Consider the following 21,912-nt stretch of genomic DNA (forward strand, 5'->3'; position numbering starts at 1 on the left):
TAGAAGTTATTTTGAGATAATTTACAAACCAAAATAGTTTATCAAGATTTCTGTGAGGGAAGGAAAATAAACAAAAAAAGAAAAAAAGAAAGAAAAAAGAGCGCACTCAATATTTGGAACTCAGTAATTCACAATACACTGAAGAATCAAAAATTTTAAGTCTTACAATAACACAGAGAAGTTAGTTGCTAAGTCTTACCTTTTGTTTTTAATTCGGCGTAATAAAAAAAAAAAAAAAAAAAAAAAATTCGAGATTATATTTCGACGAGAGCCAACTGAACCAAGGCTGGATCAAATTTCTTGTTGTGCTGTCAACTTTGAAGCCAGATACCGTATTACCTAAGGAGGTTAACAGGAAGTCGAAATTTCCGTGGAAATTTATTTTTCTAAAAGCACTTGCATTTGAACGTATTTATTCAATTTTATGTTTAATTTTAGTTAGTTTTTCTGCTTTATTTCTAGCTTCCTCCCTGAACTAGTGATTAGCGCGTGTATCTTTGTTTCATGAGATCCAGAGTTCGATTTTCAATAGAAATGAAATTAAATTGAATGAATCACAACAGTGGTTCTGATCTCACTTTAAAATGTAGTTCCCATCTTATACAGTCTTGCTGCTGAAAAAGAACCGAAATACAAATCGATCGATTAATTATCCCTTCCAATAACTGATAATAAACGTTGCATAGGTTCGAAATGTATTTGTTGTTGGCAGAGAGGCACGGGTAGCAGTAACGTATAGCCCTGTATTTAATTCTGAAACATGAGTTGTAAGTAATAAGTAAAATTTACAATCATATTCTGTAAACCTTCCGCACTTTCACTTTGGATTTTTTTTTTCTTTTTGGTCAAAGTGTTATATTACTCACATGCTTTTTCATTAGATACTATAAAATACATTATTAGAGATCTACTGGAATATATACAGTACTTCAAGCCTTTATGAAGTTATGTACTAATTTAGTTTTATTTTTTTATTTGTTATATCTTGTTCTACTCACCCTCCTTACTATATTGTAAAGCAAATTACTTTGTATTAATTGTGGCAACGTTCAAGAATATTAAATCAACTAATAAATCTATTTATTCAACCATATTAATTAGATGTAAATTTATTTTCTTTAAATTTTGTTTCATTTGCCTATTTTCCACTAATTTGGCAAGCTGGTCGATAATATGGCACCATTTCCCTTCAAAATATCTGGGTATAGCAAGTAAGATAATAGTGTGTCTATCGGTCACGAAAGTCACGAATGTCACGAAAAAGTCATGAAATCAGAAAACGGTCATGAAAGTCACGAAAAAGTCACGGAATTTAGCTTTTGGGTCACGATTTTTTTTTAATTGTGCAAATGTATGTACAGATTGGAATATTTTGTTTTATAAAACATCGAAATTCAACACCAAAAATGTCTATGGTCGGCTTTAGACGCTACCAAATCGCAAGCAAAGTACGTTTGTATCTCATGGATGAAATTTCGGCCTAATTCGCTCTTGAAAATGTTGGGAAAATTTATGATTTGATAAAGAAAAGGTCACGAAAAAGTCACGAAATTTCATTGTGGAATTTTAGTAGACACTTTGGATAATCTTTACAATGAAGATAAGATATCAATTTTTGTCCGAGTATTTTTTTGTAAAAATTTTCTTTCTTCGAAAAACACACATTGTTTCGTAAACTTGTATCGTGGCGGACATAAGTCTTTGACCAGGTAATGGCGACCGCTTTGAAACAAATGCAGAGTTTGAGAATGAAATCTGTCATATCTGTAGTTTCGTGTGGAGAAGAAACAAACTTGTGAACTAAAGGTTTAAGAACAACCCAAGTTATTAATATAAACTTCGCCGAATATTATTCACTTATAGCATCATAAAAGAAATACGAAAAACGTTTCGAATCAAAGAAATATAACATACAACTTTGCAAACGGAGGCAAAGAAACCTAACATAACCAGACTAAAGACGAATCGTTTCGCGCGTAGTGATCGCAGTTCAGTGGTCAAGGCGCTTGACCAATAATCTGGAGATTCTTGGTTCGAATCCATGTCGGGCATTTTTTTTTTTACTTTAGGATTTTTGATGGCGATTGACCGGCGATGACATATGTTTTATTATATCAGATATTTGAATACTCGGATGTTTCAATACTTGAAATATCAAATCTCTAGGAATAATAGTAATAATAATAATTATTATTATTATTGTTATCTCGTAGAAGATTAAAAGTTAGAAGCTAATTATCACTCAAATCATACCATTACAAGCAGAAACGTGACATTTGGAAAGAATATTTCGGTTTTGTTAATGTTGCCCATGAGAAGAGGAATTTCTCATCTCGCTTTTAAAACAAACAAAATAACATGAGAATTAACATTTTACATTCGAAACGGGACAAGACTAACTCAAATTATCGTGTCGCTTTGGAGATGAGAATCGAGACGAGACAAAAAGTATCGTAAACATTTCTCGTCTTATCTCCATTCTCGAAATAGCGTATGCCACTCTTTAAGTAACAATGGCTCTGTATACTGAATCTTATACGTTATTTTGTTACTTTGTATTTTAGAGCTCACTGAATTATGGTCTGTGTATATATTTTTGTAGCAAAGCTTTTATAATTACATCTGCATATTCTACAAGTTGCCTTACTGTTCAATGATATTCAGTTCTTTTTATTACAGTTATTTTACTTAAAACGTTTCTACTTTTGTTTTCTTCTCATGGGCAACATTAAACAAAACCGAAATATTCTTTCCAAATGTCACGTTTCTGCTTGTAAAGGTATGACTTGAGTGATAATTAGCTTCTAGCTTTTAATCTTCTACGAGATAATAATAATAATTATTATTATTACTATTATTCCTAAAGATTTGATATTTCAAGTATTGAAACATCCGAGTATTCAAATATCTGAATATAATAAAACGTATGTCATCGCCGATCAATCGCCATCAAAAATCCTAAAGTAAAAAAAGCCCGACATGGATTCGAACCAAGAATCTCCAGATTACTGATCAAGCGCCTTGACCACTGAACCGCGATCACAACGCGTAAACGATTCATCTTTAGTCTTGTTACGTTAGGTTTCTTTGCCTCCGCTTGGAAAGTTGTATGTTATATTTCTTCGATTCAAAATGTCTTTCTTATTTCTTTTATGATGATATAAGTGAATAATCTTCGGTAAAGTTTATATTAATAACTTGGGTTGTTCTTAAACCTTTAGTTCACAAGTTTGTTTCTTCTCCACACGAAACTACAGATATGACAGATTTAATCCTCATACTGCATTTGTTTCAAAACGAAATGAAATGAAATTTTGAGTTTTACGTCCCACGGTTATGCCGGTTAGGCTAAAGGAGACGGTGATAATGAGTAATGAATGAAGTGGTGGAATGAAGAAAGTGGGAGGAAACGGGAGAACCCCGAGAAAACCCAGCAACACGGTGTTTGTCCACCACAAAGTTCACTTGGCGGGAGCAGGGTTTGAACCCGAGACCCCTAGCACCAGAGGTGAACGCTCTACCACTGAGCCACCGCGGCCTGTTTCAAAGCGGTCGGCATTACCTGGTCAAAGACTTATGTCAGCCACGATACAAGGTTTCTCTTGGTATTTCGGAAAAGTCTTCTGGTAAGGACTAAAGTAAGCTAAGATAAGATTATGAGATAAAATACGAAGCTAAAATAAAAAGAAGAAGAAATATCCTCACTGCCCATCCATTAGAATTTATTCGATCACTATGTACACTTTTGTTCACAAAACTTTGTCCCATCTCTCTTTAAACTAAAAGGCTATTCTCTCGCAAATGTATGTACAAATTTTTAATTTTTTGTTGACTTGGGAAAAGATGGCAAACAGCCAAAGAAGATTTTCATTTGTTTTGATTTAATTCCATCAAATCAATATTATTCAAAGTGACTATGTTCCTATATTAGCAATGCCAACAATCACATTTCAGCTGACTATGTTTCTTTGTTACCTCGATTCTCATCGATTAACTTACGCAGAAATTGACAAGAAGCGAATACGCAAGTACTTGGTATTTAATATAGACCTCTGTATAACTCTATAAACATTTATAAACTTCTGAAATAAGATTTTTACTTCTGGTGTCTCTCTAAACACAACGTCAATTTTTTTTCCTTATTTATATAACAGGGAATGGTTTTCATTTCACGTTAATACAATGTTGCCTGTTTCTGATTATTTTTTTATACTTATCCGCAGTTATTTCTTGTACTTTCCTTTTTTAAAAAGAAAAAGATATAAACGAAAGATTCAACATAATTCAACTATACAAGCAGAAGAATATTTTAATCTATGCTCCATCAGGAAGAGTGGGCACAAGCTGAAAACATTGGCATGATTGAACAATGTTCAACCTGTTTTCTATGAAGGGGAAAAATTCAGGGAATAACAAGAACATTCATAGAAAACTGTATCTATCAATAATAATAATAATAATAATAATAATAATAATAATAATAATAATAATAATAATAATAATAATAATAATAATAATAATAATAATAATAATAATAATAATAATAATAAAGTTGGTGAACAGCATGAACATTAATGTAGTTAGCTAGTAAACCAGTCAGACACAATGAAAAACACTGAATAGCTTATACAAGTTAGTTTACTAGTGCTACATAAATTAGAGGCATATATGAAATAACATTCATTTTTCAAATAGGTTCATATTGTAAGTACGGAAATGAATATTCATGTTAGAAGTGAAAATGTTATTTCCTTAATTTCTAAATGGTTCCAAAAGTATACTCACAAATGTCGTAAACATATTACATAAAACGAATAACAATATAGACAGACTGATTAACAAATATTCATATACAGGGTGTTTCAGATAAAACGTCCAGTGCTTATAAATCCGAAATGGCTGAGAATAAAAAGATGAAACAAAAACTGAGATAGGAAAATGTCATAGGGCGCATCACATGATGTTGTTGTGGTGACCCTCAGGGCCCTCCTTCAAGGGGGCCCAGGGGCCAACTTCAAATTTTCAAATAAAAACATGTATTGAATCATACCTCATCCAATAGTATTGAAAAACGAAACAACTTTTGTAGGAAACAATTTTCGATTTGGGGCACCGTTTTTAAATGGCCGCAAAAAGTAGGTCCTATATCAGATAAAACGTCCAGTGCTTATAAATCCGAAATGGCTGAGAATAAAAAGATGAAACAAAAACTGAGATAGGAAAATGTCATAGGGCACATCACATGGTGTTGTTGTGAATACCCCCAGGGCCCTCCTTCAAGGGGGCCCAGGGGCCAACTTCAAATTTTCAAATGGGAACACGTATTGAATCATACCTCATTCAATAGTATTTGAAAAACGAAACAACTTTTGTAGGAACCAATTTTCGATTTGGGCCACCGTTTTCAAAAGGGCCGCAAAAAGTGGGTCCTGTATCAGATAAAACGTCCAGTGCTTATAGGCCTAAATCAGAAACGGCTGAGAATAGAGAGATGAAACAAAAACTGAGATAGAAACGATGATAAAGCATATCAAGTGGTGTTGTTGTGGTGACCCTCAGGAAACTCCGTGAAGGGGGCCCAGGTGCCAACTTCAAACTGATACAGGACTTTTTGCGGCCATTTTGAAAACGGTGCCCCAAATCAAAAATTGTTTCCTACAAAAGTTGTTTCGTATTTCAAGGACTATTGAATGAGGTATGATTCAATACATGTTTCCATTTGAAAATTTGAAGTTGGCCCCTGGGCTCCCTTGAAGGAGGGCCCTGCGGGTCACCATGACAACACCATGTGATGCGCCCTATGACATTTATCTATCTCAGTTTTTGTTTCATCTTTTTATTCTCAGCCATTTCGGATTTATAAGCACTGGACGTTTCATCTGATATAGGACCCACTTTTTGCGGCCATTTTGAAAACGGTGCCCCAAATCGAAAATTGTTTCCTACAAAAGTTGTTTCGTTTTTCAAGTACTATTGAATGAGGTATGATTCAATACATGTTCCTATTTGAAAATTTGAAGTTGGGCCCTGGCCCCCTTGAAGGAGGGCCCTGGGGGTCACCACAACAACATCATGTGATGCGTCCTATGACATTTTCCTATCTCAGTTTTTGTTTCATCTTTTTATTCTCAGCCGTTTCGGATTTATAAGCACTGGACGTTTTATCTGAAACACCCTGTATATATATGAGCTGAAAGGGCGAACATAATGATAAGCACCACTTCTAGTAAAATTGAGTTATTATGTGGAATGGGTTGGGGTTTAACCATAGAACAGTATGTTGGTAATATTATTTTGGAAATGTATCGCAGATGGCACGGGAAATTTGTTTGGTATGTGTCACTGCATTGAATTGCGTGGGAATCTTGAACCTTTCTTTTCCAGTTTACTCCAAATTTACAAAATGTGACATACCATGTTTTCTCGAGTCACTAATAACTCACTCTCTATTATTATTATTATTATTATTAAGTATTCTGCCTTTTGGCAGGTCTTGAGGGTTTTTTTTTTTTTTTTTTTTTTTTTTTTTTTTTTTTTTTTTTTTTTTTTAAGGTTTGGACCTGGAAATGTTTCTTCTACGTTTCTCGATCTTTAGCTTCCCCTTTTAACTCTCAATGTTTTCTTCTGTTTCTCAAATCATCGATCAGCTGTGTTCTTCTCCTTCCTATTTCTTGCTTTAATTCCATCTTCCCTTCTATGGCACTATGAAAAAGACAATTTCTTTTCAAGGTATGTCGAATTTAATTGGCCTTCCGACGAAGGATGCTGGCTAAAAGCGTTCTCTTCTCTCCTATCCGTTTTAAAACATCTTCGTTTGTTACTCTCTCTCTGTGTCCATTTTATTTTATCCACCTTCCTCCAACACCACATTTCGAAGCTCTCTAAATATTTCTTCTCTAACTTCCGTAATGTCCAAGTCTCTGATTCATACAGTCCAGTGCTCCATATATAGCACTTGACCAACTTCTTCCTTAGTCCAACCTGCTAGTTAAGAGTGATCTTTTCTTGTTAAATACTTCTTTGGCTATGGCAATTCTTGACCTTGGTACAGTAAACGTTTCTCTTCAAAATATTTCGCAGATACTTGAAGTGATCGACCTCTTCAAGTTCTCTTTATTCTACTTTGACCCGTAACGGCGCGTTTCCACATGGCATTCTCAAGACTTTTGATTTTCGTATATATATATATATATATATTGTTATATATATATATATTGTTTTCTGCTTTCTAGCGCTTTTATTATTTTCCATATATTGAAGCTGTTATTAAAGTCGGGTAACATTGATTCTTCTTTAGAAAAGTTTTGATTTTCTACTTTTTAGTGCGTTTTGGAAGTCGGTTATTTTCGTTTAAAATTTATTTAGTTTTCCACCATTTCGTTAACCCAGTAGTTTAGATAAACACCTAAACTAAAAGTAGTATACTGATTTTCTATAAAATGGGTCGGGCTGTCTAACATGCATCATCATATATATATTAAAATGGGACTACACATTACGGAATTATACGTGAACGGACTCACGGTATTAACACTATCAGCTATTGAGGAGTTCCATAGTCCAATTACTGTTATCAGATCCTGACAACATTTGTATGAGATCTGCGAGAAAGTATACAGGGAGTCCATAAAGTCCTGCAGGAAAGTAAAACTCTATAACTTGGAAACAGTTACGTTTAAGTGTATAAATTTTTGGGGTTGGAATAAGGGAAGTTTTAAGTTTTGTTCTGGCCACAATGCTCGATGACGTTTGCGCTGGTAATCACGTGACTTAAGATGGCGTCTATTGAAGAAAAGTCACAATGTGTTTTATGGTTTGCGGAATTAAAATCTTGCGTTTAGTGCGGAGAAAGTTCCAAACAACGTATAGGAAAACAGCCTTAGCAGAAATAAGTATCAAGAGGTGGTACGAGAAGTTCAAAGAAACGCGAAGTATGTCAGATTTACCACGCAGTGGAAGGCCAGGAACGAGTGACGATGTGATTCATACGTCGCAGGACAGCTTAGCCAGGAGTCCAATGAAAACGCTTAAACGTAGGTCATTGGAACTGGGAATACCGAAGTCAACGTTACACAAGATCGTATGCAAGAATTTGAATGTCCGGCCCTATATGTTAAAATTTGTGCACTAGCTGATAGAGGATGACTGTGAGATGAGAATGGAATTCTGTGAGTCAATGCTTACCCGCTTACAAGAAGATGTGACCTTCTGTCTCGATTTCTGTTTTCAGATGAAGCCACATTTCATGTGTGGGAAAAGTGAACAGGCACAACTGCCGAATTTGGGGGGGGTGGAAAATCCACGTGAATTCGAGGAGCACAAGCGGGGTAGTCCCAAAGTAGTAATGTGGTGTGCTGTTTCAGTGGACCACATTATCGGCCCTTTTTCTTCGAGGAAGAGACAGTAAATGGTAAAAATTATCTGAACATGGTACAAACATTCCTTTTGCCAGAACTTACTAGGTTAGGCATCCTTAATGAGGTCCACATGCAACAGGATGGGGCACCGCCGCACTACGCCTTTCAAGTTCGATAGTTTCTTAACGAAGAATTTAAGGAGAGATGGATTGGCCGAAGAGGACCCACACCTTGGCCTGCAAGATTAACATATTTGTCGCCTTCTGATTACTGGCTGTGAGGACACGTGAAGACCAAGGTGAATTCGCAGAAGCCAGCTACTCTGCACGATCTCAAGAACAAAATAACTGATGTGATTTTGAACATTCCAGACGAGCACCGCCAACATGTAATTCTTGGTTTTCCAAAAAGACTGCAAGAGTGTTTGGACGTGAATGGTGCACAATTGAAGGTTTGGTGATGAACCTTAACTAGCTGAAACAAAACTTTGAACCTTTCTGTAAGTACACCAAAAAGTATTTGTTAATACATTACGTAATTTCCAAGTTGTAGAGTTTTATATTCCTGCAGGACTTTATGGACTCCCTGTATTCTATAAAGCTAAAAGTTAATAATCAGGATCGGTACATCTATGTTGAGGTTACGCGTGAACATGTAAACTGTGAAAGCAGTTAATTTCGATATTAACAGTATCAAATGTTGAAGAGTTTCATGCTTTAGCTGCAAAGTCTACCGTCAGATCCTAATAAAATTTATGCGAAACTACCGTGAAAGCATACTCATTCAAATAAAAAGAAGATGAACAAAATTAGTGCATTTGTTCTGAAGTTATGAGTGATCATACACACAATTATGGTATGAAAACTGTCAGCCGTCACACACACACACACACAAACACACAAACACACATTGGGAGGTGATTCCTGACACCAAGATATGACGAAAAGTATAGACCAACTGGGTGCACAAATGCTTCCTTTCGGAGTTATAGGCTGACGAAAACATGAAAAAATGAACTTTAAAGGTCAATAGCTCCAAAACTATGGGACCTACTGTAGTCGGGTAAGATTTTACTTAGGAACTAATATGTGCTCTATCCAAAAGTACATTTTTCAGAATCCTAAGGTACTCACGCAACAATTTTTGTAGAGGTTGTTTGGGTACGAGCATATAATTTGAAGTACTCACCAACTACCTCTATAAAAATTGTTGCTGCACTACCGCAGGATTGTGAAACATGGATATTTGGATAGGGCACATACCAATTCCTAAGTGAAGTCTTGATCCAACTATGATAGGTCCCACAGTATTGGAACTATTACACTTTAAAGTTCATTTTTTCATGTTTTCGGCAGCCTATAACTCCAAAAGGAAGTATTTGTGCACCCAGGTTGGTCTCTACTTTTCGTCTTATCTTGGTGTCAGGAATCACCTCCCAAACGTTGTCGGTGTTGTTTTGAAACACCCTATATATACATATAAAACCAAACATTCTCCCAGGTACTAGCCAAAATAGATTAATGCACAGTTGCAGTCTTACATCTTAACAACATTGAAGTAACTAATCCTTCTTCTCTATGAAGATGTATCTTCTCTTACACACTCAAAAGCAGATATTAAATTCATAATAGTCCTACCTCCCTTTTACAAGTCATCACCAGAAAGAAGATTAAAACATGGGGATAACAAACACATCACACGTAGTGAATATAACTTTTAATAATAGGAACCTCACTATCGAGGAAAATTTGAGAGAACTGACTCAAATATAACTGAATAACAGTTTACTTTTGTAACGGAAGGATGAGTGATTGACTGATAGGTTAACCTGAAAATGAAAATAAATGAGATAAGTTGTTTAACATGCAGAGAATTAATGCCGCTTGCAAACCAAGAAGCATTTAACAGGTAGGGTGCTTATAAAAATATTCATAGTTACAACTGAAAAAGGTTATTTGTAAATGGTAATTACAAATTTTAATGGATGAAGTGGGCTGTGGTGGAGTTTTCGTTTCAATCTTGTCTTTTACCTCATAATCTGCATTTTTAACTCACTTTTGTCCTTACGAGAATGGACCATGGCTTTGTCTCAAGTATTAATAGAAACCTTCCAGAAGACTATTGAGCGATGAGTATGTTTATTGTTCAATTATCTGTAAAAACGATCAGCGCAGACTTGTCAATATCCTTGAGATGATATTATTATTATTATTATTATTATTATTATTATTATTATTATTATTATTATTATTATTATTATTATTATTATTATTATTATTATTATTATTAACACTATCATACATATCATACACTAACAAAACCCAATACTACGTGAGCAAATATGTAGTTAATGAAGTTACATTGCATAAAGCCGAACAGATTAAAGATTTGAGTATAGTTTTTGACAGAAATGTGAAATTTACCTATCACATAAATGATATAATTCAAGGGACGAGAAAGATAAAAGGATTTCATATGCATATTTATACAAGATGTGTGGGCCGCGGTGGCTCAGTGGTAGAGCGTTCACCTCTGGTGCTAGGGGTCTCGGGTTCAAACCCTGCTCTTGCCACGTAAACTTTGTGGTGGACAAACACCGTGTGCGTGGTTTTCTCGGGGTTCTCCCGTTTCCTCCCACTTTCTTCATTCCACCATTTCATTCATTACTCCTCATCACCGTCTCCCTTAGCCTACCCGGCATAACCGTGGGACGTAAAACTCAAAATTTCATTTCGTTTCATTTATACAAGATGCTTGCAAGATCAAGGTTAGAGTTGGTGTAGTTATTTGGAATAATATAGGTATAACATTGGCAAACAAAACTGAGTCAGTACAAAAATGTTTTATTAGCTTACTATGTCATAAAATGAATAGACATTACTACTCACGTATTTATGAATACTGGAATTAATTTTGGGGACTACAGGCATTGAGGGACAAAAGAAAACTTATAGAGAGATTTTATTGAGAAAATACTAGACAATACAGAATAGTGAATATTGCTTGCATAATATAGGTATAAGAGTACCAATGTATAATACGAGAAATAGACCAACATTAGTTCCTTTGAATCCAAAATCTGTAATTTTAAGAAGGTTGACCAATTCTTTTAATTTAGTTTAATGTATTTTTTATCAGTATAGAAACATGAATTTTAGAGTTTGACAAATATTATTTTTAGTATTTTTGACGAAGTATCTATTTTGAGACTAACAATATTTGGTATTAAGTTTGACAAGGAATTATTAATCCGATATTGTTTTATTTTGTCATTATGTTTTATTGTTTTAGTAGGTAGCTTACATTGTACGCAAGTATGTGTTAATTTTGTCTGATAAAGTGTTGTATTTTTGCGGTTAGGCTGTTCATGCCACAGAAATAAACATTATTATTATTATTATTATTATTATTATTATTATTATTATTATTATTATTATTATTATTATTATTATTATTATTATTATTATTATTATTATTATTAGTTTATTGTAAACTGTCGGGAATCTAAGTTTCGTAATTACATTTTTTATTGAGAATTGTTCTTCGTATACCTTGTTAGTTATGTCAAGTTAGATATAATACAATACTTAAATCATTTTATGTCCAAATACTTTCTTAATACCAACATATGCTTATATACAGTGTTATATAGTTAATCTGTGTTGTGTAGTGCTAAATTTTGATATGTGAGATAGCTAATCAGTTTTATACGTTTTTGATACATATTTATACTAGTAATATTCTGTTTTTCATTTTGCATTTTAAAACGAATCCATTGAGATAATGTTTGAACTGATGATTGCTTTCTGTACTTCTAGGATTGGGTGCGAGTATAGTCATGACGCAAGCTGAAATTATGGTCGACACTCATTTCATCAACAAAAGAGGTATTGTGCGTGCAATATGCCATGCTGGAGCAGCTTTAGGACAATTTGTGACCCCCCTAATTTTATTAGCTATTATTAAAGGTTTCACATACAGTGAAGCTCCTGTTTTACATGCGTGTGTTGTGCTTCAAACTCTCATCGGTGCTATGTTCTTTAAGAGAAAACCATGTGTTCGTGAAGAAGTTTTAATTCAAGGACGGCCGAGAACATATACAATGATCAGTGATGACACTGACACACTCACAGATGAAACTCCAAATGGACTGTTGAAATGGAGAACAAGTGCTTTTAAAATGAATGATCTACAATGTAGTGTTTGGAGAAATCCAGCTCGAAATCCATTTACAGATATTTCTTCACCTAATTCTCGTCGAAAAAATCATGCAGGTGTAGAAATCTTGCCGCGAATTATTGAGGAAGATGAAGATCTTGAAGAAGATGAAGAATACGAAAGCAAAGACATGAACAGTGATAAAGAAGAAGAAGAGTTGTTAACACCAGAAGCGTGTTCTGCGCTTAGTTCAGATGAAGACTTCTATACTGTGAGAAGCTCTTTTTATGTTGAGGATGATCCGTTTACTGAAGGATATGTAGACTCAGATGGTGACTGGATAGATTGTAGTCAAGAAACAGTTAATGCTTTCCAAAGTTTCAATGAAAAGTATCTGAGACCTCCAGATAGCTACGACGATGGTTGCATTTCCGAACATGGATCAGTGACATCTAGGGATCGTTTAGTATCTGTAACCTCTGATACAGGTGAAAGTGATATAAGTGATATAAACTATTGGTCAAAACGCAGATCAACATTTTCTTTTTTATCTTTATGGAATTCAGTAAGTACTTTATTCTCTGAAGTTATTCCATTGTCAGTGGCTAAACAAAGGCGCTTCTATCCCGTTTTACTAATTTACGTGGCGAGAAAGCTCTCCCTTTTGGGATTTACTGTCTTGATGCCAGCCAAGGGTAGACAAATTAACTGCAATGAACAAGAATCTGCATTTTTGATCTCTGTGGCTGGATTTTCGTGGCTGTGCTTTATGGTAATTTCGCCTTGGTTTTCAAAGTTATTAAGAAAAAGAAGAAAATATTTGTATACTCTTGGAAGCCTCATTACTTCAGTAAGTTTTTACTGTAAGTATTTGTAGGAAGTAAGTTATTATTACTGTGGTTGAATTTTATAAATTCAATATACGCGTGTGTTAATTTCAATACAGATAGTTACTATAAGTTGGAATATAAAGAAATTCACTAATTTATATCACTAGAGTTACGATTTACATAAAGGATATTTTCATAAAACATGAAATCAAGACTAATAAAATACGAATAAAATAAAAAGTATTTCTATCACATACACAAGGGTTTTCAAAACCGTGAACTATCTACATTATTATAAAAGAAAGTATAATTCTAATACAGCAAGACAAACTAACACATATTTCTAAGGTTCAAACACAATAACAATTTAAAGTTTTATTTCTACTGAAATGGACCGAATAAGAATCTAATTGATTTACAAAGTATTTTATTAAAGTAATTTATTAAAAAATCCTAACTATAAACGAACAAATAAACAAATAAATAAAAATAAATTGGACAACCATGCGATCTAAGGCGACAAGCTGCGCCTGTTGAATGTTATCTTTTATCAATACTATACCTAGTATACGCTCTTTAATCCTGGATTCTACGGTTCGGAGCATTCTGTAACCCAGCATCGATCGAACTACTCACGTTCCAATTTGTGTGTGTGTGTGTGTGTGTGTGTGTGTGTGTGAATTCAGACGTTTCCTTACTTAGACCGTTAGGTCTCACTACTGCGTTGCAAGTGTTTTTAGTTCCCTCAGTGTCTATCTTGACTGTCAGTTTTTGCTCTAGCACAGTGTTTTACATTTTCTAGCGAGTTACTTATCACATTTGCACAATATTACAATTATATGCATACAGTGTGCTGTACTCTAAAATGTTCTCGAAGCCCAACATGAGCTCCTCAAATACTAATAAATCTAATAAGCCTAATCATGTGACCTTCACTATACAACAAAAACTAGAGATAATTAATCGTCTTTAAAAAAAAAAAGCGATAGCAGAAACTTTACAATGAATGATTTCAATGTTGGTCCTTCGGTAACTTATGATATAAAAAATGACAAAATACTTTGAGCAGTAGGATATTTATATCATCTGCATAGATTCATAATCTGCTTAAACAAATAACAAACATGTTTTAATCGTTTGCATTTTTATTTAGAGTGATTTATCGTGGATATTTCCGTCGAATTCTTTAAGTTTTACGTCTCATGGTTATGCCGGCTAGGCTAAAGGAGATGGTGATGATGAGAAATGAACGAAATGGTGGAATGAGGAAAGTGGGAGGAAACGGGAGAACCCCAAGAAAACCCACGCACACGGTGTTTGTCCACCACGAAGTTCACTTGGCGCGAGCTGGGATCGTACCCAGGACCCCATGCACCAGAGGTGAACGCATGTGGGACGTCGGCTGTGGAGATTCATATGTAACAATGTACAATGAACTGTGTACGCAGACACATTGATGCCTTGTGCACTGTTAAAGTATGTTGTTAATTGTGCCACAATTTGCACCCTGTCTTGTAACAACCTCGACATTTATGACGTCCGACATTTTTAATGAGATATGGCCGCCCCACGCCTTGGCATTTGATGCTGATTTCGCCTTCCTTTTCACACTTTTGGAAGGCACAAATCACAGAACTTCACGAATACCCGACAAATGGCGCTGTTTCCGAGATGCTCGGTTGCAACTCTCGCCCATCACAATCTGGCTTTTATCACATTCTAATATATCGCCGGCCTTTCAAATTCTGCGCATAAGCGTCGCACTGACCGATCAAGTAAGATCTCTGTCACCGCTAGGCGGGCGATTCTGTTATGTGTGGGATCTTTTACTCAGCTCAACGACTTCATTTAAAAAGTAGTAAGCAGTCACAATGTTTTGGCTGGGCAGTGTATATTCAAGTACTAAAAGGTTATTACTTTGCGTAATAACTAACAAAAGGATTCATAGTCATAGAGAAAAGAAGTTTATTTTGTCCCATATCAATCCAGTTGGGATGGATCCACTTTACTTCCTTAAAGGCCTGTTTTATATAATCTCCCCACCATTTTAAGGCCTATTCATGGAACTCTTACCTAAAAGGCTTTCCAAATGGAGTTCTAGTACGAGGGAAAATTCGCTGTACGAGCAACATAGTAACATGTCCCACCTATCTTTAACGTTTCAAGCTAACAACTTCAATAATGTTAGGTGATATTTATATATTAGAAGTTTCGCGCTACATAATTTTCTATAATAATCCACCTGCTATTGTGATCAATTCACTATTTATTTTAAACACTACACTTACTCAATAGCTAACTAAAATATTCCTCTATCTTATCTTACATTGTACCTTTGTAACATCCTTGGAGCTCCACATATTATCTGTTATTTTCCTATGTTTCTCATGCAAATTGTAGTTTTTTTTTTTATTTTCTCCATTTTTATTTATTTTACTTTTAATTTTCTCTTCTTTTTGATTCTTTTTGTTTGATATACCGGTATATCAGGGTGGACTATTTATCTTAATACACCCTTGTAACTTTTAAACTAATAGATACAAAGCACTGAAATTTCGTACCATGCAAATATTAAGAGGAGTTGTTTATATGTATGACGCCAACCAGTTGAGCGGCACATTACACAATGCATGCGATAGTAATACAAATACAAATGCGAAGTATCATGGTCAGACCGTATTTATATATTGTGCGCCCCTGTGCCATAAATAATTGCTCCCCCCCCCCCCCCCCCGCGTAGAAACTTATGTTTCAAACAAGGAAACAAGCCGTGGTTTTGCAAACATACCAGCTCTTGTTGACTAGCAGTTTAGGTATTACAAGTTACAAAAGTTACAACGTAATTTTAAATGGTCTAATCTCTCGATGATGATTATGATGTGGTGTTGTGTCTGAAGGTAGGTGACCATTGGTGGACGTCACTGTGGAACACCAATAATTACTGGTGATAACTGATAGAAAAAAAATTTGTTTACATTATTCATCGTCAATAATGATTTAATAACATCTATATTAATAATACAATAAGCTGTTTGTCTGCATGTATGTAGCGATTTTCAATTCGAGAACCATAATACAGAGAAACATGAAATTTTAATATGTTTTAAAGTTCTCAGAGAAATGATCTGTTCCAGCTATGAACTGAGATATGGGGGTGCAAAGTTCCCATAAGAATAACATGAAGGCATATTAAAAATAATCGAAAACGACCAATATTAGAGTTGAATTCATAGATTTTGGATCGTTGAGATGAATAGTGACAGTTACAATCTAATTCGAATTCAAGGTCATACTCCACTTCCCAGGGAGGGGGGCGAGATTTTAAAAATAATCGACAACGACAGATATTAGTGTTGAATTCATAGTTTTCGAGGTCGCTGAGTTTAACGGTATCAGTTTTCATGATGTTCAAGTTCATCCTCACCTCCTGGGCTGGAGATGGGAGAGGATAACTTTTTAAAATAATCACAAAAGCTCTAATTAGTAACTACTGTAATTAGAGCGAATTAAACGCATTAACACATTTTATCGCACTTGCGCGGAACTCTGCGGATTGCTAGTTTTAAAGGTCAATACTACTTTTTTTGTGAATCTTAAAAAATCCAAAATTTTGCCACCCCCTAAATTCTGCCGCCTTGTGCTAGAGGACAGAATAGCACTTACCTAAATATGGGCCTGATCATGGTGTACAGATATGTAGTAGTCTACATATACCGTTAGCCTCTGGTATTCTTGCATTGAATGTTGAGTACAGTACACATTCAGAGCATTATCTAAACCATTTTGTTGCATTTCCAGCACCATCTGAAAAACATACTTTTGAACAGGACAGTGCCTGCTCACCCATCATGAGTGTTGCCCAACATGCTTTACAAGTCATGGGATGTCTCTCTTGTCCCCACGATCATTAGATCAGTTCCCAATTGAACATGTATGGAATTCGATTGGATACTATCCACCTAGATCAGGGTTTCTCAACCTGGGGGTCGCGGCCCCTAAAAGGGTCACGAGAGGGTTTCATGAGGGTCGCGAAGATAAATGGAAGAGATAAATACAATTAGAGTCTACTGCCGGAAAATATTTTTAAACATTAATTTGAATGTTGTTCTGATAGGCATATTTTTATTTTTATACATAAACGCTACTGTGAAGAACAACAAAAAATAGATCTACTAAACGTTTTCAACGGGATCAGAGTTGTTTAAAAATCAATTTAAATGAAAGAGATACGGTATGAAACTAATGAGAACTGCATATTGAAATACCAGAAAAATACAAGTGCAACAAAACCTGCAAATTGAAAAACAATTAAAATTGAAAGCTAATGAGATACCTAAACATGGTGTGATATCACTAGTCTAGCAATGTCTGGTTTAATCTTCGTGATGCAGATTGTCAAGTCATTTTCAACTGATAAGCGATTTCTTGTCTTTGTTTAAATTCTTACCATGGAAGAAAAACCACTTTCTCACAGGTACGATGTAGCAAATGGGAATCCGGGACCGGAAATCCTGTAATTAGTGTATGAACAATGAGCTGTAATAACAGCTTCAAGCAAGTTACCATACCAACCTCTCTGATTTAATACCAAGCAAGCCAATAGACTAGCAGCGCAGAGTTGCAGTTATCCATTAACAATCAAGGGATCTGCAAGCTCTGATAAAGTGCATGAGCTGATCTGTCGATAATACATCACAAGTGAAGTGTTCCAATTTTGTATCAACAAGAATGCCTAAACTGAAAGGCACGTATTCTTTCAATTTGAAGGAAAAGTACCATTTTCTGAAAGCAACGAAGTTGAACTCTGAAGTTGACTGCAAAATTTGCAATGTTACTTTTTCCATTGCACGTGGTGGGAACTCGGTCACTTTCCAACACCAAAAAAGAAGCAAACATTGAGTGCTTCTCAGTGGCGTAGGGAAGGGGGGCCCGGAGGGCCAGGCCCCCCCCCAAAGAGGTCCGACAATGTACTTTGGTACTTTGATGTTTGTATTTTTTTATATATTTTTATGTTTATATATTCTTTGTTTGTAATTTTTCTATATGTACCTATAACAGCACTTGCCCCCCCCCCCCCAAACACACATCCTGGCTACACTACTGGTGCTTCTACAACTACAAGCACAGGGAACACGAGTGGCTTTTACTCCAGCAAGACATTAGTTAAGTTAAAAAGAATTATAAATAATCTTTTTGAGAGGATGGGAGCACAGAATTGTGCTTTAGTCTAGTCCTTAGAAATATGTAAATCGAGCACACATACAAACACGACGCAAGAAGAAAAATCAGCTAAGTTTTCATCAGATTAAACTGACAAACGTAATTTTGGCAAATACAGTCATGTAAATAAATATTGCTAAACTCGCAAAGAATATTGAAGGTAGATTTTATCACTGATTTCAATAAAACGAGATTATTTGCATATTGTTTTCAAGTAAAGCATTTTGATAAGACGTCACTTGATATTTTTAAGGTGATTCTTTTGTAGCTGGATTGTAAATATCTTCACTCCGTATAATTAATTGCAGGGAACGAAGAGAGAAAAGTATCTGCAGCTTAGGAAACTTTCGCTTATTATAATGTTGTTCATAACCAGCGCTACAGTTCAATGGCTTGTGTAGGAAAGTTTGTGCTGGGGAAGATCGAAGGTGCCCTGTATTCTCATGAAAAAAATATGGCAGGTTTACCTTTTCTGTATAGAGAGTGTATGATCCTGTGAGCATGATAATTGACAGTGTATTTAAATATGAATGTGAAGAGTGTTTCATATAACGTTGGGATCTCAAATATTTTTGAAACGGAACAAAATACGGAAAACCTACTTCCACTTGAATTTACCGACATTAAGTCCTCACAAGATGAGAGAATGTGTACAATGCAGCATTTTTTTAAATCTTTTAGTTGAAGAAATGTGAAATGTTGTATGATCTTTACACAGATGAAAGTTATGCCGTACGTAGTGCATAAAATATGAGTTCTATTTCTTCTTCTTTTACCTTTCTGTTGTTTACGTACCAAATTCTTTTTTATTTCACTATTATCTCTCTCTTTCTCTCTCTGTAGTTATCGATTTAGTGGTTTTTGTTAATATATATTGCAGAACTTTAAAGAGAATATGCGAATTCTTCTTTTTACCTGTTGTACATGTTTAAAGTTTGTTTTTTTTTTTGTTTGTTTTGTTTTTTTTTTTGTAAATCTAGAATAAAATATCTCGAAAACATACTTATCGATTCTTTTTTTCTCTCTCTCTCTTTGATAAGTTCTCCCAGGAAGAAGAAAATAGTAAATCTCCTACTATGTAAAAAATAGTAAATCTTTATCATATTTCCAATTTTTATGCTTACTGAATCAAGAACGGTCTCTCTACAAAGAATGAAGTACGTTGACACCTTCCTAATTAAAGCATTGTAATTTTAGTTTACATTATTAGATTTGTTGAAAAATATAGTACTAGATGTTCACAAAATAATATTAGAAATTGTTAATCAAATCTCAAATTTCTTCTAGTGATGTCTATGGCACAATCTCAAGAGTGGTTGACATTTGGTTCTGCCCTGTTTGGTCTGGGTGAAGGTGCCGTGGAGGCTACATGCAAAAGTGCTGCAAAAGAATCATTAGGAGATCATTACTTTGGTAAATGTGAAGGACTTATTAAAACAATTACAGCAGTTTTTCTTCTTTTGGAAGGTGCAATTTTAGGTAGGTGACAGATGTAATTTTATTTGCTAATCTCTTATTGCTTATTTTGATAATATATTGTAGGCCGCAGTTATGCTTCGAAAGTTAACATTAACTGGATTGACTACCAGGGGGCGCGGTAGCTCAGTGGTAGAGCGTTCACCTCCTGTGCTTGGGGTCCCTGGTTCGATCCCAGCTCGCGCCGTGTGGACACCGTGCTCGTGGGTTTTCTCGGGGTTCTCCCGTTTCCTCCCACTTTCATCATACCACCATTTCACTCATTTCTCATTATCACCGTCTCCTTTAGCCTAACCGGCATAACCGTGGGACGTTAAACTTGAAGATTTCATTTTTTCATGGATTGACTCCCATCGAACATAGAACCGAGTACTAAATGCATTTATGTAGTCAGTGCAAATTATTTAGCTTATCAGGCACTTCATTAATCTTATTACTAGTTGAAATATTACTTACTGTTTAATTAAAGACAGCAAAGGTATACATTTCAGAATTTACATAATTGTTTACTAAATCTTGAATTAGGTGTATTATTTTCTACGAAATTTGGAGAACATAAACGCCTTTAAATGCACATTGTTTTGTGTTTATAACGAAATTTAAGCCTAAGAGTGACCAAAAAATCGCTAACAAGCTATGTTATTTCCTTTCTGAAGAATTTCTGAGGAACTCCATGGCAGCAAAATAGTTGGGGGAGAGGGCATGATTGTCAGGGTTCATATGGTTTGTATGTTCTGTTCAGCTGCAGGCTCTTTTCTCACATTGACTTGGTACTAAAAAAGAGACTCTTAACTCCAAAGCAACCAACTAACCAACTAAAAGTTACCGGTTAATGGCAGTTTGATGTAAGTATTCCATTTATATTATAGCGTATTCCCTTTATATTACGAAATAGCTTCTCAAATTGTTTCAATCATTCAAAGCTATTAAGAAAATTAATTGAATGTGAATTATCAAGGTTTACTAACGACTGTTCTTTGGTAAACCATTTCTTTTCGTATCAAAAGATATGAATAATTAATTTTCAAAAGAATTTGATTTACACTACTCGCTGAGCAAAACAACACACATTTATTGTAAAAAGTTATTAACGTGTGACAGTTTTGCCATCTAACCACTTCGGCTTCATCGGATACTATGAAACCAAAGTGGTAGTAGGCGAAACTTACACGTTAATATTTTTTACGATAAACATACTGTTCTGCTCACTGAGTATTTGAATCAAATTTACGAATACTAAAAGCAAAGCTTGAACGATGGAAAACATTTTCAAAAGAATATACTTCAAATTAAAAATAACGCGCTTTTTGGTTCTTTCTTTTTCTTTTTTTAATATAAAATTCAACAAAAAGAGAAAAATGCTTATTTTATTTTCATCACTTGTATACAACTAGTGCTTTACTATTCTTAGTGAATTCAACGCATTTTTGCACATAGAAAATATCAATGCTCAAGTAAACATCCATAAATGTATTTACTTGACTCACTTCATATCCACTTAAAATTACTAATAGATACAAGATAACAATGGAATAACACCGAAAATCTGACCAATGGACTTACAGTAATTCGAATCCCCACTGCACTGTCCTCAAATGTGCTTATTTATTTATTTATTTATTCTCCCAAATATAAATGGGTGAGACTCTTTTATAATGAAAACATTAATAACAATTATAAAAGGAAAGAAAGTATCAGAAGAAAAGTCTAGCAAGTCATATACATATTTACAAGTACTATCCTAACATTCATCTAGAAGCTATGAGGAAACATGCTAGAAAATCCTCTCTTGGTCTCAAGATTAAAATTTAGTACTTTCTGATTACGAAAGAGAATGTTAACCGTTTACATCAACCAGATCGACAACGAGT

General features: G+C 34.7%; 1 protein-coding gene across 2 annotated transcripts in view; it reads left to right on the top strand.

Annotated features, from left to right (window-relative positions):
* LOC145680877 (uncharacterized) overlaps window positions 1–21,912 on the top strand; it is an 84,511-nt gene that overhangs the window by 47,576 nt on the left and 15,023 nt on the right. The window contains exons 4-5 of one of the 2 annotated variants that reach the window (XM_081752020.1): window positions 12,176–13,365; window positions 19,853–19,990. In XM_081752020.1, the coding sequence (XP_081608146.1) occupies window positions 12,176–13,365; window positions 19,853–19,855 (1,193 nt within the window). In that variant the 3' untranslated portion in view covers window positions 19,856–19,990. Of the gene's footprint in view, window positions 1–12,175; window positions 13,379–19,852; window positions 20,045–21,912 lie in introns of those variants that run through there. The other variant, XM_081752018.1, reaches the window with a different exon arrangement.

The sequence above is a fragment of the Thermobia domestica genome, chromosome 3 (genome assembly GCF_964235325.1).
Source record: "Thermobia domestica chromosome 3, izTheDome1.hap1.1, whole genome shotgun sequence".
Lineage (NCBI taxonomy): Eukaryota > Metazoa > Arthropoda > Insecta > Zygentoma > Lepismatidae > Thermobia > Thermobia domestica.